The sequence below is a fragment of the Gambusia affinis genome, linkage group LG06 (genome assembly GCF_019740435.1).
Source record: "Gambusia affinis linkage group LG06, SWU_Gaff_1.0, whole genome shotgun sequence".
NCBI lineage: Eukaryota > Metazoa > Chordata > Actinopteri > Cyprinodontiformes > Poeciliidae > Gambusia > Gambusia affinis.
In genome coordinates this window covers 18,447,963-18,473,575 of record NC_057873.1, presented here as the reverse complement: position 1 = coordinate 18,473,575, position 25,613 = coordinate 18,447,963, and the positions used below count along the sequence as shown (strand labels likewise).

General features: G+C 37.4%; 2 protein-coding genes and 2 non-coding genes across 9 annotated transcripts in view; 2 read left to right on the top strand and 2 right to left on the bottom strand.

Moving 5' to 3' along the window:
* Positions 1-25,613, bottom strand: part of LOC122832369 (F-BAR and double SH3 domains protein 2-like) — a 57,436-nt gene that overhangs the window by 18,161 nt on the left and 13,662 nt on the right. For 4 of the 6 annotated variants that reach the window (XM_044119035.1, XM_044119032.1, XM_044119034.1 and 1 more), the window contains exons 3-13: positions 23,157-23,202; positions 13,755-13,834; positions 13,141-13,285; positions 12,854-12,987; positions 12,209-12,263; positions 11,662-11,790; positions 7,966-8,088; positions 6,223-6,318; positions 4,451-4,525; positions 1,150-1,266; positions 939-1,043 (exon numbers count right to left, since the gene is read on the bottom strand). In XM_044119035.1, coding sequence (XP_043974970.1) covers positions 939-1,043; positions 1,150-1,266; positions 4,451-4,525; positions 6,223-6,318; positions 7,966-8,088; positions 11,662-11,790; positions 12,209-12,263; positions 12,854-12,987; positions 13,141-13,285; positions 13,755-13,834; positions 23,157-23,202 — 1,105 coding nt within the window. The remainder of the gene's footprint in view (positions 1-938; positions 1,044-1,149; positions 1,267-4,450; positions 4,526-6,222; positions 6,319-7,965; positions 8,089-11,661; positions 11,791-12,208; positions 12,264-12,853; positions 12,988-13,140; positions 13,286-13,754; positions 13,835-23,156; positions 23,203-25,613) is intronic. The other 2 variants (XM_044119036.1, XM_044119033.1) reach the window with 1 other exon arrangement.
* The window catches only part of p2ry2.1 (purinergic receptor P2Y2, tandem duplicate 1), a 39,430-nt gene continuing 20,147 nt past the window's right edge, over positions 6,331-25,613 (top strand). The window contains exon 1 of the mRNA XM_044119040.1: positions 6,331-6,465. The gene's annotated coding sequence lies outside the window, so the exon portion shown is untranslated. The remainder of the gene's footprint in view (positions 6,466-25,613) is intronic.
* trnam-cau lies at positions 25,051-25,123 on the top strand. Its single transcript has one exon. It is a non-coding gene; the product is annotated as a tRNA-Met (tRNA).
* trnat-agu lies at positions 25,508-25,581 on the bottom strand. The gene has a single exon. It is a non-coding gene; the product is annotated as a tRNA-Thr (tRNA).

The following is a 25,613-nucleotide window of genomic DNA, read 5'->3' as shown; positions in this document are numbered from 1 at the left end:
AATTTATCAAGATACAACAATAAACAAGGGTAAAATTAGGCATCATGGTTCATTTCTGGACATGCAAAGAAAGAGGTTGGCAAACAATGGGACCTATAAAGTTGAAATAAGGACAAAATTCAGACATTTAGACCTTGAAGAGTTACCAAAAAAACTGAGAGAATCTAGTTGAAAGGACAGGAGATGACAGTGTCCTAATTAACAGTGAGACATGTCTCATCTGTGAGGATTAATCCTTAAATAATTGATTCTCCTGCAGAAAGAAGAGTCAGAGAAAAAGATTGTGACAGACTGATAGATTCATCTCAGTTCTTTATCTCAAGAGTTGATTTGTTTTCACGTTTAAATTTCTCTAAATGATCTGAATGTGCAGCAAGAAAATGACATGAATCACAGTTTTGACTTTCACCTGGGTGATTAGGAGGATTAAACAAAGTGATTAGTCGATTGTTAGGAAGGAAACCACCATATTTGCATCCATATGGTCAAAGACTAGTTAGCAGGTGGCAGGAACACTTGAGTAGAATGCTTATATTTGCAATGGGTTTTGGAGAAACAAAACTTATTTATGACTATCTGCATCATATATTTACAATATTTCAACATCAGCGTGTAAATTCAAACAAAAATCTTTAAATACTGTTTTATACTTTATTCTTGACAGTATGTCTCCATCGGTCATTTAAACTGATGCTGCTAAGGGAAAATGAGTTTAAGAATTTATTGTTTGCCAGGAGCCCAAAAGATCAAATCTCCTGTGACAGACCAGCTCAGAATAAATGCTCCTATTGATGCAAAATAATTATGTCAAGTCCTGTTTAGGTGTTTTTAATTCATCTAATGTAACACGGTGTAAAAGTGTCAGGGTAAAGCAATCCAAGACCAAAAACTTTACACAATCTGAAAAGCAGGAATTAAATCTCATTGGAGTAACAAACCTCTGCTTTCCGCATTATCTCTTTGGTGTCTTCGATCTTAAGCTCCAGATCTAGTCTGCCCTGCTCAGTGGGAGGCAGGCCATGACTTTCACACTCTTCCAGAGACTAAACAAAAGACATTTTTATTAGTGGTGTGTGTTTGTGCTTTATACATTAAAAATAAACTTGGCAGAGTTTAATAACTTCATGTTTGCAACATTTTTGCCCTTACTCGCTTGCAGTGAATAATATTCTTGTGCTCTCTGGCCACTCTGGTTGCCCATTTTCTGGCCTCTTTGTTCAGACTGTGCTCCTCGGTTGTTCCGGACTCAGACTCCAGCTGACGACTCTGGTACACATAGCCACACACACAAACAAGCATAGGTAAACACACACGCATCCCCCCCACAGGCATGTAAACACAGATGAGAACAAAGTCAATGTTACAGTTCCAGGAAAAATAATTAATACTCACTGAACTTTTTCACACTACGTCACATTATAACCCCAAACATCAGTGTATTTCATTGGAATGGTATGTGGCAGAGCAATACACTGTAGTGCTCAATTGCGAAGTGGGAAGAAAATGGTGCACAGTTTTCAAAATGCCTTACAATCTGAAATGTGTGGCATGCATTTCTATTTAGCCCATGTTGCATTATACCCACAAGTAAAATTCAGTAAAGGCATTTGCATTCACAAGTCAACATAATTGAAAGGTTTAGGTGACTTACAAAATTTGTTAATTCTTATCTTCTACTTCACAATAATGTACAGCTTTGTGTTGGTCTACCACACAAAACCACAATAAAACACAGTAGGTATGCTTAAGGCTGCAACGTGATCAGATGTTTGAAATGTCAAGGGATTCTGTATTTTGCACTGTCGATGCTCAAGGCGTGCGATTATGCTGAGGCTAGTTATTAAGCTGAGGAAAATGTGAGCATGAATGTTTCCTTCTCAAATAATTAATACACCATGTGTTGCAAAGCTTTGTTGTTATCCTCACAGATCAAAATAGCTGCTACTGAAACTGTATGTGGAAGACTGAGTGTGTGAAAAATGCAAGCGTGCGTATTTGTGTGCACAGCAACAAATTAAGAGAGCAGGAGGTGAAGAGAAACAGTCCAGTTCTGTTCATATGGTGCTTCGATCTGTTTTAAACAAATGCAGGAAAATATATATGCTTAACTACAACCATCTGTCTCAATTACTTACCATTGATGAAATAAGTAAAACTAGTCATTACTAAGAGCTTCTTACATTTGGAAGTATATCTCAAAAAATTTGGTACTTATGTGTAAAAAAAAACCGAAAAGAAATGTGAAATAAAAACCTCTGAAAGCAAAAATAACAAAACAATGCAAACGGATCTTTAGGATGCACAGATATTAATAAGTAATCTGTGTTCATAAACCGCATAAGATGGGGTACTCATAATTTGATAATAAATATGCGTCATGCATGCTCTTGTACAGAATATTTTAACTGTGTCTTTTCATGCAAGTCATACCTATTAATTAAGTGCTGATTCAGGAACACTGGGGCATTAATCCAGCTAAGTATAGGTGTGAAGCTGAAAGTATTACACAGGAGATTTACAGCTTAATTACATTTGGGCGCTGGAGATTCGAGGGGAGTTAAGGGACCAAAGCAGATCTCTAGATTAAAAACAGTGGCAGTGAGAAAAAAATGCCATGGAAAGAGGGTCAGCTAATTTGTTCCTCACCAGCATGCTGAAATTATTGGGCCAATTTCTATAAGCTTTCTGAATGCAGAAAAAACAAACAACATTATGCTGGTGCAGAAAATATTTAAAGGTCCTCCTTCTGCATCAGTTTTAGAAAACCTGCCTATGTACTATTCAGTAAAGGCTACAAGAGCATGAAAAAATCTGAAAAACAAAAAAATTACAGATTGGTTTAGCTGTTGCAGGACAGTTTTTTAGACAGTTTTTTATTTGTATTTGTAAAAAAATATATAATCTGTGTTGTTATTTTTTACAAATACCAAATATCAGTTCTTGTCTATGGATGCACAAAAATAAAATTCTATTTTATTTTACAAAGTTCCAAAACTCAATTCACAATTACACATTCATATTTATAAGTACAAAATATTTATGAGTGGAATTTTAATCCATCGTCTTAGCCTAGATATTGAAGTTAACTTCTTTTACTAATTGAAAAGTCCCCCTGACTCTAATCAATCTAATGAATCATTCTAATTTCAAAACTAGATTTTTTATTCTCCTTTGAATAATGTTTCTCAAATTAAAGGTTGGATTTTTTAAATTTTTGTCAATGTGAAATTATGCAGCGAAATTAAGAGACAAACTTGCTTGGAGACATTTCACAAATTTGGTGGTGGAGGACATTAACTACTTGGATGGTTCGAAGCATTTTGAATTATACTGCACTCCCATAAAGAGCTCAGCTGTCATAATACTCATTTGGATTAGTGTGTAGAAATAACAATGGTTAAAGAGATGGCGAGGCACTCAGTTAAACAGTAGTGTGCTTTAATGGGCCGTAATGAATCTGCTGACTCAGGCTTCAATTTAAAAGTGTAAACATTCATCGAAGATTGCTGCTTGTTGCATGCCATCCTCTCATTCTGACCATGTGTAGCTTTAGTTTTTAATCATATTCTGATTAAACAGCAGCCCCAAATAGAAAAACACTAGATTGTGGTTCTAAGTATCTACACCCATTTTTAATTGAAACATTTAGAGCTCACATAGTCTTGTCTTGTTTTCCCAGAAAAAAGGGATCTGTCACCACAGCTGGTGGAGCTTTTAGCGCTGCCCAGACAAACATAATTTATCATAATGAACAAAGCATGCATCACACTTAACTCAGGACATCATCGTTTCTATTCTAGAGCTGTTTTAATGGATTCCTTTTAAAGCAAATGGGGCTTGAGACTCCAGAGTGTCTGCGGTAGAGTAAGGGTACTTTTATTCTGACTGGTTTTTGTCTCTACATTGAATCTGTTTTGGACTTCACATTGGAAACTCTTTGAAACCTACGAGGGGGTAAACTGAAGTTTCTGAAAAATGAGTTTCAGCACAAACGTCCAGGCATCAAGATGCTAAATGTCCTTAAGACTACAAGCAGCACAATGACAAAGAGGAAAGGGAAGAAAACAGTGGTTTTAATGCAAGTTCATAATTCTCTAATACTCTGCAGGCTTACACAATAAAAAAATAATGCTTCTAAAGTAATTCCATACAAAAATATTCTACATGGCAACACTAACAGTTCCATCTGTACTGAAGCTGGTAAGAGAAGCTACAACATCATCCTTTCATCCATTCAGAATTAATTAATTTAATTTAATAATTACCTAGGCAGTCAAAATCTGTGCCCAGGAGGAAAATCACTTGAGGCAACTAACTGCGCTTTCAGTAAAGCTTTAGTTGACTACTACAAGCAGATAAAGCATTACCACAGCAGTCAGATATGATGACGGTGGTGTGGATGGTTTGTGTCAGGAATGAGGATGGGAATGCTAGCAGCTGATAAAACTACCTGTGCCAGGGTCATTCTCATGGCACTGACGGGCGACGGCTCAATGTCCACCAGCTGCTGCACCGAGCTCAGAGTCTGCAGCACGCTCCCACAAAGAGGCACACACATAGACGGGAGGCATCCAAACATACACACACACACACAGACAAGAGCAGCAGCAGTGGAAGCACACAGAGTCAGGGAGGGGTTAATCAGGAAGAAAATAGATCAGGGTACAAGTGTTAGAAAATGTTGAAAAACGGGGAAATACACGGCAGTATTAGAGCATTGTTATGCAGAAATACAGCTGCTTGACAAAATATTCATACCTGTTGAACTTGTTAGCTTTTTGTTATATTACAACCACAAGCATAAATGTTTTTTTATTGGAATTTTATTTGATTGACTAAAGTAGCCCATGATTAAGTAAAAGAAGGAAAATGATGCATGACTTAAGCTGAGTAAAGGGCATTGCTGGAACAAACCTTGTTAGAGGCTGTAAAAGACTGAAGCCTGGCACAGAAATTCAGCTTCCAACAGGAGCAAAGCCGAAAACAGACAGCCAGAGATACAGTGAATTGGTTCAGATCAAAGCATATTGATGTGTTTGAGTTCCCCTGTCAAAATCTGAACTGTAACTCAATAGAGAATCTGCACCAAGACTTATAAACTCATCTTCACAGATGTTCTTTTGCAATGAGGAACGGGTGATAATTTTAGTCTCCAGATGTCCAAAGTTGGCAAAGCCACAACCAAATAAATAAATAAATAAATAAATAAATAAATAAATAAATAAATAAATAAAAATCAGAGGTCAGTTTGCATTTAAAGGTTTCTCGTCAAAGTATTCAAGGGGGATGATTACAATCTCAAAACACAATCTTGAAATGTTTACTTTAAATAACATGTAACCTTTTCCTTCTACTTCCCAATTACACACTATTTTCTGTTGAACCATCACACAAAATTCTAATAAAATACAATAACGTTTGTAGTCGTAATGATAAAAAAGTAAAACAAAAAGATCAAGAGGTATAAATAATTTGACATGGCAGTGAAGAAAAAGTTCACGAAAGGACTAAAAAACTGGCAGAAGAGGCACAAAAAAGTAGATGAGAAACACGGGAGCACAAAGTGACTCATACAGAAGAGAAATGGACTCTGGAACTGCGCCACAGTGGAATTAGGAACTTTGTCCACAGAAACATTTTTCATTGTAGCCATAAAATACTTAACAAGATCCCAAAGGAGTGAAACAGCACAGCTCTGGATGATTTATTCACAAAGCCTCTGGTCATTTGACAAAATTCTTAAACATTTTTAACATCCAACAACCAGTTGAATTTAAAAGATTTTTAGCCTAAATTCATGTAAAAAAAAAAAAAAAAAGAACTAATAAGATAAGCTCCCAATGGACAAACAGTATTTAATTTTAAACTTCAAGCTAAATTGTGTCTGGTGACAAATGGACAAAAACATGAATCACCTCTTTGTTCTATTGCTGCCATCTTATGTGTATAGTATAAAGAATGCACAAGTGAGACTGATCAGAGTTGCGTCTCAGTCTCTTTTGTATCAATGCAGTTCTCCACGATCATCAGTGCACAGAAAGAAATGTGATATTGCAGATCAGTTGTGCGACATCTGGCAAACGAGGAGCATCATGTCAAGCGTCTGAGAGAGAGTTAGACTGTCCTGCTGCAAACTGGTTTATAAACAAACAATAAAAGAGCATCCCTCAACGTATACAGGTATTAATGTGTCATCAGTGCGTACAGCTTTGGGACTCTCACCATGTCATATTCGCTGGCCTGGAACTGGAAGTCGTGCGCCTTGTGAAACACGGGGTTCTCTTGCATGAACAACTGCTGGTTGAACTCCTGTATTATCTGAGGAAGAAACAAGAGCAGACTATTAATGCTTTCATTTTGACTATGCTGCGGTCGAAGGGAACTTCAGTAACTCTAAACTAACTCCAGCTGCTGATTTCTGGGGAGGGAGGAAACACTCAACCTTTTCATTCAAGATCACACAAGGTAAGTGCTTCACAATTATACTTCAAGTCTGAGCTGGACGTTTTTGACAACCACCTCAGTGGTATTCAACGAATGGAGCATCTGTTGGATTTCATGCAAAAGGTTTTGACTGTAGATATCTAAGCTTTTTACAAGCTTTTCATTTCTGTTTGATTAGTAAAGAAAGCATCCAGATAAGGCTTCTTATCTACTTGCAAGACTATTTTCCACTTGTTCTTATCTTAATATTTATACATATATTACTAATATTAGAACATTTCTGGAAAAGGTTTTTCAGGAGGTAAATTTTCAGAGAACAAAAATTGTGTTTTGTGTGAAAGAAAGGCTTAACAAACAACAAGATATGCGTTTTCAAAAATAACATTACCTATGTGTACAAGACTGTTGACCTTGACTCCTGAAACCACATGACTGTAACACGAGTAGTTTCTTGTATGTCCCTTAAAAAGTTGGTTTTGCAGGTGGGGACACATCATTGAGCAAATACTATGGCAAATAATAATGAAAAGCTTTAGATGCCGATTCGCTGCATATGCCTCTAGGTTGTCTTTGGATGTCTGGTAGACTCATTTAAGTTGGAGAGCAAAATAAGAACATTTGTTAAAATTTCAGCTAGTGTGTTTTGCTTTCACACTGCACTCTGTCAAATCAACAAAACCCTTTGAAAAACCTGTTCAAAGGTTTGGTGGCGCTGCAACAAGAACCTGTTTCTTGATGCAGATTTTAGCTGTGGTAGGATTTCTCTTTTGTCTTTGATAGTACCTCTTGTGCTAGATTATCGCTTTTGTTTTGGATGCATTTACCCAGAATGCCCTGTGCTATAGTCTGCTTCCTTCTTTTATAGCGGATTTCTGGTCCGCTTGCATCCTCATATGCATCCTAACCGTGCCGAATCCACTTCAACCGAACCGATACCTAGATTTTTAGATGGACCTGAGATAGCTTTTTTTGCTCTGCATCAAATTTCAATTGTACATTCACCTCCTCAAACAAATTGTACCTTCTAGGCAAGTGAACCAGAGTTTGATTAAAGCCAACTAAACTGGGCGGTGTGAACGCACCCTTTAAGTGATTCCACTGCAAAATTATTTTTAGGAAGAAAATCCTCCATTTTTCAAATCAGGCAGAAAAGGTTACAAATCTGCTATGAAAACCACCTTGGTAGGAAGGTAAAAGGTTTTTGGATAGACTATGAACTAATGGGTGAGAGGGTATGGTGAAAGTAGGGTAGACATTTCTTATTTGTTGAGAATTTGCAGCAGCCATCACCCAGTTTATCCTCCTCTGCAGTTCATTTGTTGAGTCAACGTTAAGTCACGAGACAGGAGGTCTATGGTTTTGTTTGAAAACATCACATTTAAATCCAACCACTCCTACTGAATTTCACAGACATTTACAGAGTTTGCATTCAAGTAAACTGATAAAAGATTTTATACACCACAACCCTTTTAATCGCCGTTCCTTCATCCTAACGTGAACTTCTAAACTAATTTGACTCACCCTGGAAGATTTTTCTAAGAGGAACTGGAAGGTGCTGTGAGTGGCCTGCGAGGCCTCCAGCTCAGTGCGGCACAAAGCCACCAGGTAGTCCTTCACATGCTCATAGATTCTCCCATCCAAGTCCTGGAGGACAGACAAAGAAAAGGATAACAGGGTTACACTGAGAAGAGTGTTAGTTCAGTATAATTTCACAATATTGTGTATCACAAACTTAGCAAGAAAAGTAGGTAAGTATTGTTTCTTTGTTATAATAATGCTTTTTGGCAATTAACTGTATACCCTCAAAAACTTGTTTATTTCCTTTGTGCGGCATTTGTAAGAAAGAAGACTATAAGTAAGAAAGAAAACGAAGCAGCTGTTTTCACTTGACAGCAACCATTAGAAGTTTGGATGAAAAGACAGAAGGATATTTTAATGAGGTATGAGGCTCAAGTGATCAGCCAAGAAGAAGGCCACACTGCCAAACAGACAAATCAGCCAGCGGGAAAAAAAAAAGAAAGAAAAAAAGACTGAAGCTTATGGAGAGAAGAGGGACGCAACTGAGGAGGTGTTAACAGCATTATTTGGCGAGATAAAAGAAAGTGAATGAGTGAAATAGTTCTTATAGGAGATATGTAGAGTTCACACAGCTGCAAAGGAAGGTAAGAGAGTTCAACAACAGAATGACCACACACTAACTCACACTTCAGCTCTCAATATTCAGGCACAAATAAACGAATCTGGCCAAATGTCTTGCCAAATGCCATCAGAAGCCTGAGTCTTCAAAGAAAAATACTAAAATATTTGATTTGATCTGTTTGAAATTATGATGTTCAAACTATTTAATTTTGCTTTTATTTCACTTGGTGTTTCTGATATCCTTACAGAGCACTCTGAGATGCTGCTGTACGAAATTAAAAGCACCCACGTTTTCACACACACACCACAGCATCATAAAACAATAGGATATTGACAAGGAAATTATGTCATCAAGGGTGGGCAGTTGGCTGACTTCACTCTGCTTGTTCCCTCATCAGTCTGGCCATTTCCTTTTCACCCGTTCTTCCCATCCTCCCCTCCTCTTTTTAGCCATTTATGGTAGTGCTGAAACAAAGTGAGTCAGCTTCCAGAAAAAGCTCAGACCCGGCACAGCTGCCAGTTGGACGGTGTGTGTTTTTAGGCGAGTGACTGCATTGGCCTGAGCAAAGCAGAGCACACAGGAGAACAGAGGTGTAAAAAGTAACTATTGGCACCAGCTTCGACCAGCAGAGGGAGACGTGGAGCTGCTCCTGACCTCCTACTACAGCTGTTGCATCCACAAGGACAACAGTGTTTATGTTTAGGATGTAAGTTATTGCTGCAGCCAGATCCCAGAATAACTGGAAAAATTATATTCAAATTAAATATATCAAAACAAGCCTCTGTACAGTGCCTTGGGAAAACATTGCTGGGGTTTTTTCCCATTTTTTTCATTGTACAGTTGCAAACTTTAATGTGTTTTATTGGTATTTCATGTGATAAGAAAACAAATACCAGTAAATAGATGTAAAGACAAAGGAAAAGAGTACATGGTTTCTAACACTTTCTACAAATGCAAATCTGAAAAGTGCGCAGTATGTATTTAGCAACTCGATGGTAATGCTGAATAGCAGTCTTTGACAGGGTGCATCTCTACCAGCTTAAAATCTAAAGAGTGATTTTTTTTTCCAACATCTTGTTTACAAACTAGCATGTTGTTAGTCAGACTGGTCAGACTGCATGGAGAGTGTCTAAGGACAGAAAATGGCTGTCTTAGATTCTCAATCGTACTTGGGTGGAGGCTATTACTTAAATAATAGAATCCAAATTATCCTAGTCTAGCCCAGACTGTGTTATAGGGGTTTTGTCCTGGTGGAAAGCAAACCTCAGCTTCAGTTTAAAATATTTTGTATCTTTAAACTTTTTTTTTTTCAGGTTTGAGCAGTATTTGCTTATTTACAGTATAGAGGACACTATTTTGTTCAATAATGTCCTCTAATAAACCTCTGAGGGTGTTCAAAAACCACCTTGATTTTATGCTGATTCAAAATTATACGAGACTAAATGGGGCTGAACACAAAACCAAAGCATTGTTAAATTTTTATTTTAAACAATTTGAAAATTTTTCTTTCACTTTTACAACAACTATGGTCTACTTTGTTGGTCTATCGTAAAATCCCACTAACACACAGTGAAGTTAGTGGTCGTAACGTGACAAGACACACAAAACTCTGCAAGCCACTGCAAAAGTTCAAGAATCTAAAAGCATATATTGCCAGGCTTTACTGCACAAACAAAGTAATAAAAAAAAAAAACTGAGGTAATGGCTATGTCAGTTTGGTACCATTTTTTCAAAATGACATTTATTACAGAATTCCATGTGACATCGTCTAACCTCCACAACTAAAAGAAGAAAGATAAGCAGAGAGTAGGAACAGCTTTCTTCCTCCTAGCAGTGTCCCCCTATTCTCATTGTGTGTTTGCGTGAACATATTTGTGTACATCCATACTTCCCTGCAGTTCTGTCCTTCTGTTGCAGTGAACTGAGGATCTATTATTCAGGGAGGCCTCCAAGTGGAGATGCTCACACTGTACATGCCTGAGGGCCAGTGTGTCAGAGAGAAACTGAAGCAAGGCTGAAAGCTAGAAATAGGTTCTCAGAAATGTTTCAGTTCACAAAGCTGAACTTATTTCTCGAGTCACTTTATTAGTCATGTAAATTGCATGTTTGTTCAGAAAGGGGCAGGAAGAAAGTGTCTCAGTCAGTGTACCTGGTTTAAAGGAGCTAAATTCACTACTAAGAGTTCAGTTAACTACTTGTTTCAGTAATAAACTACGCAAAACCTAAGATTACGGGTTAGTCGTTTATTTTTGTTTGTTTTATTTTGCAATTATGCTTATATGAACATTCTCATTTTTAACCAACCACTACTGTGACAATAGTGGGAATCAAAATCCCTTACACAGCTTTTATTTTTATTTTATTTTTTTTTACTCAGATATGAATTTCAAATCATAACACGGTGGAAGGCTGCAACTCTCTTTAGAGCCTCAAAAACTGTGATATCATCACTTTTTTAGGCACATTTTTTTCCCTTCAGCCTATTTTCTTCATATTGGTTTCTGGCAGTTTGCAGATTTACATTGAAGATGCTTTCCTAAAAAATAGCAATGTCCAATTTAAGTTTGAAACCTGGAAATGTTTCCTCTCTGCTGAATAAAAAACTCCTCCTAGGTTTTACCCAAATGTAAGTCTAAAGTCAGCAGTAGAAATGTTGATGTAGCAAAACAAACTTGACTCTTTTTTTGTTTATTTTCATTTGGATTTTTTTATTACTCCATTCATCAGTCTATAGATAGGTAATATCTCAATTATATCACTCCCTAAAAACAAATGTGTTCAGGTCAAAAAGCCTTGTTGAACAAATCTTTACCTACTTTTATTATTTTGTCAACTTTTGGTAAAAAAAAACAAAAAAACATACTTACTTTCAGATCAAACATGCACACTCTCCATTTCAAAATGTTTGGTCAGACTCAAGCAAGCACATTAACTGAAATGCTTAACAACTGTTAATAAACAGTTACATACATTTTGGTTTGTGAAGCTAAAGATTAAATTCAAAATTCTTCACAATCTAATATCTTCTTATCACAAACCCCAAAATTTCAGCTCTTAATTTATCTGTAGTTATGTACCTGTATGCAGTGCAGCAGGTCTGTGTGATAGTAGCGGTCATGATGGGCGTTTGCAGCAGCTAGCGTTAGCAGATAGTCATTCCTGGCCTGTGTCGCTTTGGAGTTACAATCACTTCTCTTTGCTTTCAACTGCAATAAAAAAAGAACGTTATAGATTTTTGTGCTTTGCTTTTTGTTTTATTTGCACTAACATGTCTTAGATCACCAACAAACTTCAATATTTGCTAAACAGAAATAGCTATGAAAACTAACCTGGCAGAAAGTGAAAGCAACTTCTGCCAACACACTTGTGCTATTAATGTTTGCAATAACTTAACATAGCTCAAGAGGAATTTTGACCAACTCTCTTGGTTGTGCCAAGTCATTTTAATTAATTAATTCAGCAACATTGGAAAGTTTTCAATCAGAAATATTTGAGTGTGAATTTTTTGTTTCACAAAGAAGCAAAGTTAGATATGATAAGATATCTAAGATGTTAAATCACGTCTGTCTCAGGTGGGCGGGGCATTGGGCAAAGGCAATAACATTCATAGTGAGACCCTCTTACCTTTACACTTGCCTTCTGTAAACTAATTCTTGATTGAAAAAGTCCAAGTTTGGACCTGAAAGAACAAAATAAGACAGATAAGAAGAACAGATTTTGTCTATACATCATGATGTATATTAATGGTGAAATGTATAGACTTCTGTCATAAAATTATTGAGTATTTAGGCTTTTATCCATCTGTGTCCACCTTTTATAATGTCAGTCCTATGCTTTTCTCTGATCTTTGCACTTTGAAGTATAAAGATTGTGCCTGTGAAATTCCAGTTTCTCATCGTCATCACCCTTTCTTAAAAGTGTTTCTGCCACCTCTGGATTTCTACTCAGTAATAAAGAACAGATCATCCAATCGATGCGAACGCTAGCCAGAGCTGAGAACTCAGTGAAGTGAAAATGTCACCATAGCTACTGCTACCAAGAGGTGGCAGGAAAGCAACACTCATCAGCACCAAGTCAAAATCTGGAACTAACTGTGAGATGGCAAAGCCTCAGATGCTCTTCTGCTCAGTTGGCTTTGCAATGAAAAATCCTGTTAGGCTCAAAAGGCAAGAAAAATAAAAGATATGTGCATCATACACTGTGAATCATCTTTGATGGGGGTTTTTTCCAGAAGTTCTCCTTATATAAGTAGTGCCTTCCTAAACTTACTTGGCCTCTATGTCGGCCTTCTCTCGTACGGCATGTGCAACCTGCTCGCAGTCATAGTATTTCTTCTTGGCTTTCGCCAACTCCTTCACCGACTCCTGCAGCTCTGCCTGAATACCACTCAACTGATCAATAGTCTGTGAGGAGCAAGCAGAGAAAAAGTTGAGTTGCCAAAGAAAGAGCTTAATCACCACAATTAAGCTCTTTCTCAATCATGTTAAGAAAAAGCTGAATACGATTTAAGAGTAACGGAGAACAAAGTTTGACTCGTACTCCTCACACTGACTCACCTTCTTGAGCTGCTGTTCCTTATAGAGTCTAACGGTCTTGGCAGGTTCTGATATTTGACTCTTGTAGTTGTCACAAACATTCAGTCTCGACTGGCTCACCTGAACAGTTCCCTCTAAGTAAGCTCTCCAAACAGCGTACACATTCCTGGTTGGAGAAACAAAAAACAGTGTACACCTCCAAGAGCCTTTTGCATTAGGAGGATCTGATTTGCCACAGTGTGAAGGGTTTGTATAGTAAACTAGGTAATATTTTTTTTATAAATCAGCTGTTACTCAAAAAACTGAGTTGTATGTATTTTGTTGTTCTTCTGTGGTGTGTTGGAGACCTGACAGATATGTTCATCTAACAGAGCTTAGATTAGGTTTTCAGCAGAACAGAGGAGATGAATGAGCAGCTTTTTTCAGACTAAATTATAGGCTATATGAATGCATTTTCTGGTTTTGACACAGTAAAGATCTAGGTATCTTTCTCAGAGATTTTATTTTAGCTCTATTTTAGATAACATTTAGTAACTTTCAGATATATTGTAAAATTGTTTAAATAACTGAGTTTAAACTGAGTTAAAAAAAGAGAATCCAGTTTCTTGTACGGAACAAAATAAAGGCAAACTCACCTATAATCTGTTCTCTGGTCATCGGGGCTGATTCCAGGCCAGTCTCTCTTTAGGTATTGACTTGCTAACTTCTGCAGAGCCTGAAAGCACAAGCACAACAAGAGGGAACTTCATAAAAAGCAGGATAACACCAAACCTTTCTAATAATTCAGAGAGAAGATTACACTTGATGCCCTGACAAACACAAGTAATGAAATTAAATAATAAGTAGCAGTCAACGATGTATATAAAAAAGGGCAGGTCTCAAGTTTGCTCACGGTGAGGTAGGTCTAATTTACATTAGCTTAACCTACTGATGGCAGGCTGAGTTGATAATGTCACACAAAAAAAGACACTGTTAGCCATTTAATCTTATCTCAACCTAACTCTGACTAGCTCAACTCAACAGGATGGATGGAGTAAGCTGAATATTTCTGCTACAGATTTAAAATGTTTTTTTGTTGTTGTTTTTTTTAATTAAATGGCGCACTGGGTCAAATCTGTGTCAGCACAACTGAAGCTACCCTACCATAAGCACCTTTGTGTGCGAGCAGAAACTTTATGGCAGAAAGTGAGGCCAGCTCACATCTTGCAGACTGGGTCAGTGTGTCAGCACAGTGACACAGACACACTGCACTTGCGTCTTTGTGTGTATCTGTATGTGGCTGTGCAAAACACTCATTAATAAAGAAGTTATTAACAAACTGGAAAGACCAAACACAACAACGCAAACCAGGCAAAGGCAGCCTACGAGAGAAGAGAACCCTAACAGACATTGAATGCTCCATTCTTCAGATTTGCATATAAATCAGGTCTCAGTTCTCATTTAGAAATGCCCCCCTCTTTCTAAGTAGTTATTTTATTGTCTGTCTGAACAATGATGTTTCTCAAAGGCAAATTTATCAGGTGGTAATACTGGCGCTCCCTCCTCCACATTATCTGTGCATAATTTCTGGGTATTCTCCCTCTTCTCTCTTTTTGCTGTGAAATAATGATTACTAGCACAGTGGCGCAGTTGGTAGAGCTGTTGCCTTGCAGCAAGTAGGTCCTGGGTTCGATTCCGGGGTCTTTCTGCATGGAGTTTGCATGTTCTCCCTGTGCATGGTGGGTTCTCTCCGGGTTCTCCGGCTTCCTTCCACAGTCCAAAAACATGACTGTCAGGTTAATTGGTCTCTCTAAATTCTCCCTAGGTGTGTGTGTGAGTGGTTGTTTGTCTTGTATGTCTCTGTGTTGCCCTGATACAGATTGGCGACCTGTCCAGGGTGACCCCGCCTCTCGCCCGGAATGCAGCTGGAGATTGACACCAGCAACCCTCCGGACCCCATTAGGGACAAGGGTGAACAGAAAATGTATGGATGGATGGATAATGATTACTAGCATTTCTGTAGCAACACATATTTCAAATCTTCACCTTTTATGTCTTGGCACTTTGATTTTTTGCTACGAGTACTTGCTGTTCTAAAATTGAAATATTTAAAACTTGAAACTGTACAACAACTTCACTGTCACAGTCAGTGTGAGATTGCATCTTGAACTGGGGACTGCACTATAATGTCGACTCCTTTTAGATAGAAAACGGAGAAAACGTTTGCTTTGACAAGCAACACAGAGGTGATCAGTCCCAAAGAGAAGTGAAAATGTTACACAAAGAATTAAGACACATACAAAACAAAATCCATTGCACAAAAACTACTCTGTCCTGTGCATGAGGAAACATGTTTGCTTTAAGGATAGTCACCCTTTCTTCCTCTCTGACCCTGAAGGGAAGGGTGGAGTGGGTGGGAACCATGGTGATGAAAGTTTCACAGACTGAGAGCAAGTTTGTTAAAGTGAGTCTGAAGAACTAGAAAATGTAACGTCCTTCCTAATGCATGGACATGTATATGAATGAGTTATACCAATGTACGAATGGAAGCACATCCAAGAGATGCTAGAAAATAATATTTACCCCCAATACCTTTTCATACACACATCCAGGCCTGATCAATGTCAGACCTGTAGAGTCGAGAATCACTTAAACCTGTCTGACAACACCTTCGAGAAGAGATGAGAAAATAACATCCACCTCAGTCTCGGAAGGGTTACAAATCAATGTCTAAGGCTTTGGGACAGACGTGAGGACTATTATCCACAAAGAGAGAAAACAAAGAAGGAAGAATGGAAAATTTCAAAAAAAATTTCAGAGCTCTATAAATATAACTCATGGCATAAATAGTGTCCTAAAGGCTGGTATTCATAAAATTCTATAAAAAAAACTTTTCAAGGATGCCAAGTTATGGTTTAAAATGTGTAACGATAACTGGCAAGATGCCAGGAAACATACAAACTAAATTTCCAGCATTTTTCTGCATCTTTGAGAAAGCCTCTTCAAATTTACTGTTACAAATTTATGTTGACTTCTGATCCTTGACTAGCAATCAGGTGGAGGTGGCCTCTAATAAAAATTTCTGCCATTATGTTCCTGCAGTCAATTTAAATGGCAGATTATTTTGTAAAATAAATTTTCTTGCTATAATGTCATCCACTCATCAACAATATGCCTACACATATGCCTTAATTCTGTCATGCATTTTTGAGAAATCCTTGAATTGCTTGTGGCAGCCATTCGAGGCCGCCTCAATGCTTGCTCCCACAAAGTTCCTCCTCGGAGCTGCAGTCTCAAACAATACCTCACAAATTAGACAAAAACTTCACATCAAACTTTCAAACTTGTTTAGATAAAAAGTCAACAGAAATTTCTAAACATCTCAAAAATCTTGCATTGTTTTTCCAAAACCTACAAATGAAACTATCTATTTTACCACTTGATCAGTTTGCAATCATGGAGGTAAAGCTTACGTTGCACATCTTGATCATTCATAATTCACTGTACAGACACTTCATTTTCACTACTTTTCATTGCTATAAATCCTTTTTTTTCTTTTTTTTTTTTAGTTCAAACTCAAGCTCAAACTGCACACATCAACCTATACTGTGAGTGTGAAAAAGGTTTGTTATGGCTGAGCTCCGGTACGGGTCCCACTGATCATCCATGCGATTTTTCTAGAGCTTCATTGGAATCCACCTCAAGTCAATTATGTGAATTGGACAGGATTTGAAAAACAGACACACATCATTGTTTTTTTTTGTTTTTTTCAACAATAGTTTTCTTCTTGCCACTCTTCCAAAAAGTCCATATATGCAAAAATTCGGACCTTCTTGACTGCTTCTTCAATGCATGCTCTCTGAACAGTAATCTTTGCAATGTTTAAAATATTCAAGATGGTTTAAAATAGTTTAAGCTTATTCACAACCTCAGCCCTGACCGGTCTCCTCACTTGGTCTTTATGATGATTTTTTCCAATGTTCCCTAAAAAAACTCTTAGATCTTCAAAGAACATCTAGATTTATAAAGTTTGTTACATACAGTGGGAGTCAATTTACTAATATGGTGACTTCTATGGGGATTTGGTTGTACTGAATTTTTTTTTAGGGGTGTCACTTTAAAGAGGGCTTAATCAAAATGAACACCACAGCAGTAATATCTTTTATTCTGGTATTAATTTCTTTTTTTCTCCATACTGTCAGAAGAATTCCAAATAAAACACAGAAGAGAAAAGAATCAAGCCACAGAAAAGCTTCTGCAATGTACTGCACATTTTTAAAAGTATGTCCACAAGCCAAAACGTCACAAAGCAGTAGCATTGTGGTCTCCGTTTACTTCTTTGTCAGACTCAGTCACTGACCTCCTCTGTGTGCCGTCTCAGAATCTCTTTGTAGCCAGCAGGCACCGTAAGTCCTATGGTGACAGACTTGTTATCTACTGTAAGTGAGAGCAAAGAGTGAAAATCTGGGCAAAGACAGACTGCTGACAGCCTGAACATTTAATAACTTAGTGCTTGTTCATTCTGCTACATCTCCCTCTCATTTGCTATGTCTCCTTTCATTTTCAGTCTCAATCCATGAGACTTATAGCTTCCTCGTATGTTTTACATGTTTCATCCAGATGGCCATTTTTCTTAGCTCTACTTTCTCACGCACATTTTAAAAATACTTTTATCACCTCCTTTTATCCTCCTTTTTCTGTCATCACCTGACAGCCACTTGAATGGCATGTTCCTATGGCAACCCCTCAGTCCTTCCTATGCGTCCGAGCTGAGGTACAACTTTTTTTTTTTTTTTTTTTAAATAAACTCAGAGTTAAACAATGTTACAAAGTTACAACACATCCTGTTTGTGGTCATGGTGGTAAACATGGTGCCCTGACAGCAGGATGTCCGGACTGGACAAGTGTGTGTGTGTGTTGTGTGTGTGCCAAAGAGAGAAGTTGATGGACAAAGGAAAAGAAAACAAAAGAGGAGATTGAGGTTAATAATAAAATAATTTGAGCAGTTACATCCTGTAATAATTTTCATTTTTCTTCACACATAAAACTTTTTTATCTCAAAGTTTTTACAGCTACTTAATTGCTTGCTTTCCTTCAGTAGTGCAATGGGGAGAGTACAATGACTTGTGATAGTAGGACAACATTAAGTTACTCACAAAACACAAAAAATTTTTTTTGCTTTTTTCCCCCCTTTGTATTTTCCATACATGTAAAATGGATCTTATACGGGGAAGCAGGTACTTTTATCTATTTTTGTCAATTGTTTTACTTGGACACAAAAAATTCTGTCTTACGAATTTCCATAAAAATATGAATTAACAATGGAAACTTTAGCAACTAAAAGCCTGTTTATGAGTAAATAAGAGATAAGAAAAATCAGCAGATGTGCGAATGGCTTCACCTAATGCAAAATACACAAATTTTATAAAGTTATAAAGTTATAGGAGTCGCATATTAACTAGAAAATTTTCTAAAATTATTTCATTCATTTTATAAATGTCATTATTAACTTCATCCTGACAGTAAAGAACACATCCTGAGGAATTGTCTGAGGTTTACTTGGTTACATACCAGCCAAAGACAATTAGAAGAAATGCTGGAGGGAAACAGATTTTTGTTTCTTTAACGGCAAAAATGAGGTGTGAACAAAATACACTAGATAAAATTTTATCCCAAAATACACTGAATGGGTCATTTTTGGCAGTTTGTATTAAACAAAGCGGAAGCTATGTCAAAAAGAATAAAATTCTTTAAAACAACATATTTTCCAGGAACACACTAAACCTAACCTTGAGAGCTTCTTTTCTCTCCACATAAGTGGATGAAAAAGAAAACAGTATTCTAGATTGAAATAGATTACGCTATTGTTAAAGCACTCAGTTTTACTCTGTGCAGTTTACTTAATTAGAAGTTTTTGTTGTTTTTTTATTTCCCATTTGGCTAATGAACAATCTCAAGTCACCTTGATACTTCTACTTTGTGTTTGCTCTCATTGCTCCACTCACTGCGCTCTGTCTCAGTCCCTACCTGCCGTCTCTGATTTCTACCTGATATTAGTGTGGCTTTCTGTTCAACCATTTCACTTCCTCAACTTCCTCTTCAATCAACAAACTTGATTTTCTTCCTGTCTGCACTTTTCTGCTCCTGCAGCCGTGTGTGTTGGTTTCGTTCGACCCTGACCTCTTCTTCTGCTGATTAAGAGCTAAAGTAAAGTCACCGTTGATGGAGGAGAGTGTGAATGGAAGAGGACTCACACAGAGTGAGAGAAGGGAGATGATTAGTTTAGGAAAAGACAGCACTCTAAGGCTCTATGGAGGGGATTTCTAGGGAAGGGTATGAGTTCATAAAGGTGCAACAACACCAAGGTTTTAAAAACAAACAAATCTATATAAATAAATATGAAGTTAGCTTTTTGCATGTCTTTACCAGAGGTGACGGTTAACATTTTTTAGTGTTATTTATTCATTAATATTGTTAGAAAAACAAAATCTCAGATCAGTAAAAACTGTGATGAACTATATACTAATAAAACAGACAACAGATAAAAGTTGATAGTGTTTTTTCTTTTTTTTTTTGCTGCAGGTGCATTGTTTACTACAAAGGATAAAGCGTACACTAAAGGAATAAAATGATAAAATATTTTTGTCATTTAAAAAAATTAATTGAATGATTTGCTTATTTATATGTTCTTTTGCATTTATGATATTGCAAAATTAAGTTAAACTGATTAAAAAAATAGAAAGTTACAAAAAAAACTGTTTTCCTGGAAATCATTCACTATAAATAAGCATTCCACTTCTTACCATGCATAAAAACCTTGCAGACCTTACATAACCTCAACTCCCCCATCATATTAATTCTGATATATGTCGCGGTGTGTCTGCAGAGGAACAGAGTAAGGGAGCAGCAGCCACAGAAAGCGGGCCGCTGCTCTGTACTGGGCTGAACAGTGAAGTGTGACCTCAGATTGAAACTATCCCTGTAATGTTGATGTCGTAGGAGGGGAAACACGAGACAAGCAGCTAACTCTTACATGCAAAACACACACACACACACACAGAGGACATGGATCCCTTAATTAGCTGCTGGTAATTGCAGTCGACTCTCTCACAGGGAGACGCCTGCTTTGACAAACTGAAGAGACAGAGGTTAAATGACCGCGTCGTCACTTTCTTTGGCATTTTGTGGTTCTCCCACTCAAATGGTCCAGCTATTATCTTGACTGTGCATGCCATGCTTTCATCTTTTTAAGCATCTTTAAATTCCCCTAAATGTTTTCTCCCTTCTACACTGGAATGTGTCTGTGGGAAAAAGCAACAAAAGGCAAAAGATACGCTTGCAGCAAAATTACGATTTCTGATGACAGGACAGAGTAAATCAGCTTATTTATTTTAAGGATTCCCCTCATAAAATCTTTCTTCTTTCTTAAAGTCCATTGTGCTCAGACATTTCCACACAAACACACACCTACAATTAGAAGGACCTCCATTGTCTTACTGATTAGAGGGCTTGTTGCTAGGCAGCCTCCCTCCCTAAGGTGGAGCAGACAGTGCTGAGGAAGAGCATCCCGAGGCGGGGGACGGGCAAAGCAATGTGGGCATGGAGGGAGATAATGAGCGTCTGAATTCTGTCAGTGTGACCACAGGAAACCAAATCATTCAAGAACCATGCAAATGAGAACACACACTGCACACACACACAATGCACACGACATTCTGCCCTAAATATGCTCCTTTCTGCTCCTCCCTTTATTTGTGGCTGTAATGAAACTGTTGGTAAAAAAAAAACCAAATAATTTTGTCACATTACAGCCAGATAATGTTGCGGTTTCACTTATTACACCAAGACACAGTGGTGGATAGCTGGCAAGTGGAAGAAAAACCTGCCAGTGACATGCTTTTATATTAAAAATATATAAAGTGTGTTTTTTCATTTTGTATTCAACCTCCTTCACTGCGGCAGTCGTAAATAAAACCAATAATTTTCAGAAGTCTCCTAATTAACTTCAGAAATCCACAGCTTTAGTTAAGAAATTTGTTTTCTTTATAAATCGGACTTTTATGAAGAAGTAGGAAGAAATCCATTGTTGAAATAAAGTCATAAGAAGTCCCATTTGCATGGAACCACAAGTCATTTATGGGACAGAATGAAAGGCTGGTAGAAGATTCTCTGGTCAGATGACTGGACATAAACACTTTGGTGTATATACAAAATTATATGTGGATAGAAAACACAATCATCACAGAGAAGCACGTTTGAGGCAGTGAGGTGCTGCGAGGATGCTTTTCTTCAAAACAAATCCAGAAAACTGAAGCTAAACACAGGAAAAACTTATTAAGAGTGGACAAAAGACCTGAAACTGGGATGAAAGTTTGCAACCTAGACATTTTAAATGAAGGAATAGGTATGTGTTAAAGATCAAAGGTCAAACCTCTAGAGTATAATCTGTGCCACATCACTGGCTTGAAAATTGTCTAAGAAACTCTACATGAAATAGGATTGAGCTTCAGCAACTGGTTATGAAGAATGGCTGAAATTTTAGGCTCCATAGACACAAAAAGTTAATAGAAACAGAGCACTAAAGAGCTGCAATTGCTGCTCTACAAAGTATTAACTTGAGGAGAGCCAATTGCAAATGCACATCATTGTTGTATTTGAAGAAATATCTTGAAAACTATTTATCATTTTTCCAGTTCACAAATATACACTAATGTAAAGTAGTCAAGCTAGCACATAAAATCATAGTAAAAGCACATGAATACTTCCGCAAGTTTCATGTGAAATTGTTTAAGATTTTCTCACAATGATTTTGCATCTTCAAATGTACGTAAATGTGGTAAGTGCAACTGTCTGTTCTGTTTTTCTTTATTTTATTTTAGTAAGGAAATTCAATGCTGAATGTCTTGACAGTTGTGATCTTTCTTTGAGATGAACCATTGAACTCAAAGTACAAAACAGTTTTAGCTACTCGGGATCTAAAGGTTCAAGCTGGAGCATCGAGGGGCTCAGCTGTCCGGGGTTGCAGACCTGGATCCAGGCCATTTGCTGCATGCCTTCCCCTTCTAACTCAACCATTCTTCCTGTTCAGCTAATGAATAAAAGCCACTGGTGGGACAAAACCTTGAAACACAAGAACAGTATGCGCCTCCTCACTTATCTAACCCAAAACACCTTGACATGCAGCACATTAAAACCATGTGCCCGTAGAAAATAAAGACAAATCTGTCTGTACCATTTCAAATTTGATCATGTTAACTACTATTCAACATATTACCTTGTGTTACAGAACAGATCAAGTTTTATATAAACTTCACCATAGCCTGCATATAGCAGTTTTTGATTTCATTTAGTTTTTATACTTTTGAAACTCAGTAAGCGTTTCGCCTGTATTTGGTAGAACTCCGTCACACACAGAGCAATGTCCGCTTGTGTAATCACACAAAGGACAATGAGCAGCACAGGCAATGTAGATGTGAGGTTGGTCAATTTAAAAATCTAAAATCCCATTTGTATGTTTTCAGTTAAAACTGTACATAACCTTAAAACCCTTCCAAATAATAGATAGAAAAATCTTTACTGGTGGTAAATAAAAACCCTCATTTTACCTGCTGTTCAAATGTTTCCATGGAAATAGCAATTAACATGAAACTGCCTCAATCCACTGCTGATAATTTATCTTTGGCGATGAGCTCCAAGTCTGTAAGGTCTGCAGGCCATCACCCTAATCTGTGACACATTCCACAGATCATCCATTACAAAATGGCGGTTGTGCGCCCATAAATCTGCCCCAACTTCCAGAATTTTGGAAGATCGTGATCGGCCAGTTCTTTCTCATTCACTGATCTTATCGGCCAAAATTGGAATCAGTTGATCGGGCTTTGAAAAGATCGGTAATGGGTGGTCATCTAGAAAACTACAATAGGTGCACCCATACAAAATAGCAATAGTAATAATATGGTGGTAAACATGATCTGACGAGTGATGGTCACAGGTAACATGGTTCCTTAACAGCAACTAAGGTAGGTGTCTCTATTTAAGAGAAGTCCTGCCAATCTTACCTGTGCATAGTCCCTCTCCAGCTGTCCTTTCTTCAAACTGTAGCTCCTGCAGACAGAAAGATAGATTTTTTAAAGCAACTGGCTACAGACGGATGAACAAAAACTGAAATCCAATTGGGTTGATGCTGAAACACACATTTCCCAGCACAGCTTTAAAAACCTTAATTTCCAGAAACATTGGTCTCAAGAAAGAAATTACTCGTGTGTGTTTCACAACTTCAAAAATTTAAACATAATGTTGTAAGCAAATTCAAACAGATTGCGCTAAAAATAACTACAACATCTCTAACACACAAAAAAACTAAACAAAAAAAAAAGAAAACACCAACCTCTGCTCTCATGCCCTCCCTGTTACAAACATCCTGGCATCAGAGACGATGGACGCCCTTATCAAAGCTCAGGAATGTTCACCATGAGAAGCACAACATTTCAGTGTGATTGCACATAAAGATAAAAATAACAGCTAACTATTTCTGTCAAAAAAGAGCAGATAAACTGCTAAAACCATTCCTCCACACACTCCAACAAAATATCCCTTTTCAAATGAATTATAGCTGCCACTTGGCCCCAGTGCATTTAAAAAAAAAAGGTTTTGAATGTCTCATTGCATTCAGCACATGCTGACGTATGTGCAGCATTTCTCATGATTCTCATCACTGTGTTAAATCATCTTCTCAGCCTACAGTTTTCCTGACTTGCTGATGCAAAGACAGAGCAAGAATCCTTTTTCCAAACTTGCTGATCTGTCCAGGCAGGTCAGACACTGACTACACGTGTGCACTTCACATAAGCCATCCTTTTAACTTTAATAGAATTGTTACAATGATTTCACATATGAAAAGAAATACCTGTAATGAAACCTGGCAGTTTACATGTCAAGAACTTTAAACAGCAATACCATAAAAGCAATAGAATGCCACATATTTTCTGAAATTTATTTGTATATTTTAGTATGGTATGATGCTGACAGACATTGTATAATCAGGGCCACAACATGCAAGTTGAGGCGTAAAGGTCCTGGTAAAAGTTCCGAATCGTAATTGAATGTGACAGACCCAAGAAAGTTAACATTACAAGCTAAAAGGCTACAAGATGCAGATCCTTAAAGATGCAGCTTATCTCCAATGGGTCAATATCTTGGATTTTTAGCAAAGAAAGCCTTTTAAATGTGTTGAGGGGAGAAACAGCACCGTCCCCTTTTTGGTTTTTCACATGCAGACATGAGCAATTTCCCAATCTACCTGAAAATATGTCTTTTCACTTTAAAAGTAAAAAAAAAAAGCCAATGTGTTAAAAATGAAATTACTTGAGAAACTAACATACTTTATACAAAGCTTAAAGAAGTAAAGGCAAGCCCTACTCAAATACATTAATAAATTCAATGACTCATTTTCTGTATGTTGCGTGCTAAATCAACAACTAAAGGCAATCCACAGATATTTTAAAGGTGTTATGCTCTATAAGTATTATCGCGAGCAATTACATGTTAGCATGTAGAATCCAAACGCATAAGAGGATTCAAGCAGTGGAGGAAGACGCATTAAAAACAGAAACAGCAGTGCAGACAGCATAATTACAGTCAATTCTCTCTGCAAATTACAAAGCAGACAAATAGGCCAGTTCTCCTTGTCAAACGTTTCCCTTGGCATGTTAAAGCAAATTTTTTTCAAACATGGTCAACTTCAGATTTCAGCAATAACAAACTGAAAGTAGAAAACCGACTCAATAGGTCAAGCACATATAATATATATATATAACAAGCTTCTGCTTCCAGTCAGCCGCAGCAGTTAATGTTCAGTTCACCCCACCCTCGGTATCTATCAGCTGAAATCTGACACACCAGACACATCCGGCTGTGGATGTGGATTTCAGCACTGAAAGAGAAACTTCACAGGCCTCGTTGGCGCAGTAGGCAGCGCGTCAGTCTCATAATCTGAAGGTCGTGAGTTCGAGCCTCACACGGGGCAAGTCTTTTATAGCAACACAATTCCTTTCAAACACTCTAAATAAACACAGATCAACAAAACAAATATCAGAAAGCTTCCAACTTCGATACTTTGGTCAAAAGGGTAAATGTGGAAGTGACATAAAACCCTGCATTTGACAGTGAAGTAAAACAACCCTTGAAATTTAAAATAGGAGGAGCCTGATCAACTGATTTACATCAAAATGCATCCAGACAATCTCCAGGCTCTATAGATTGCTTTAATTTTCTGAGCAGCAATCAGAACAATGAGACTGAAACGCTTTGCTTGGGCACACAATCTTGGCACAAAGCTGATTCTGATTATTCCAAAAGTTATCACATGAAAATTGGAAAAAGGCGTGACGTATATATGTACAAAAAAAAAAGGCACTGCTGGGATTCGAACCCAGGATCTCCTGTTTACTAGACAGGCGCTTTAACCAACTAAGCCACAGCGCCACACAAGCCTGTTCCACAAGAAAACACACCTT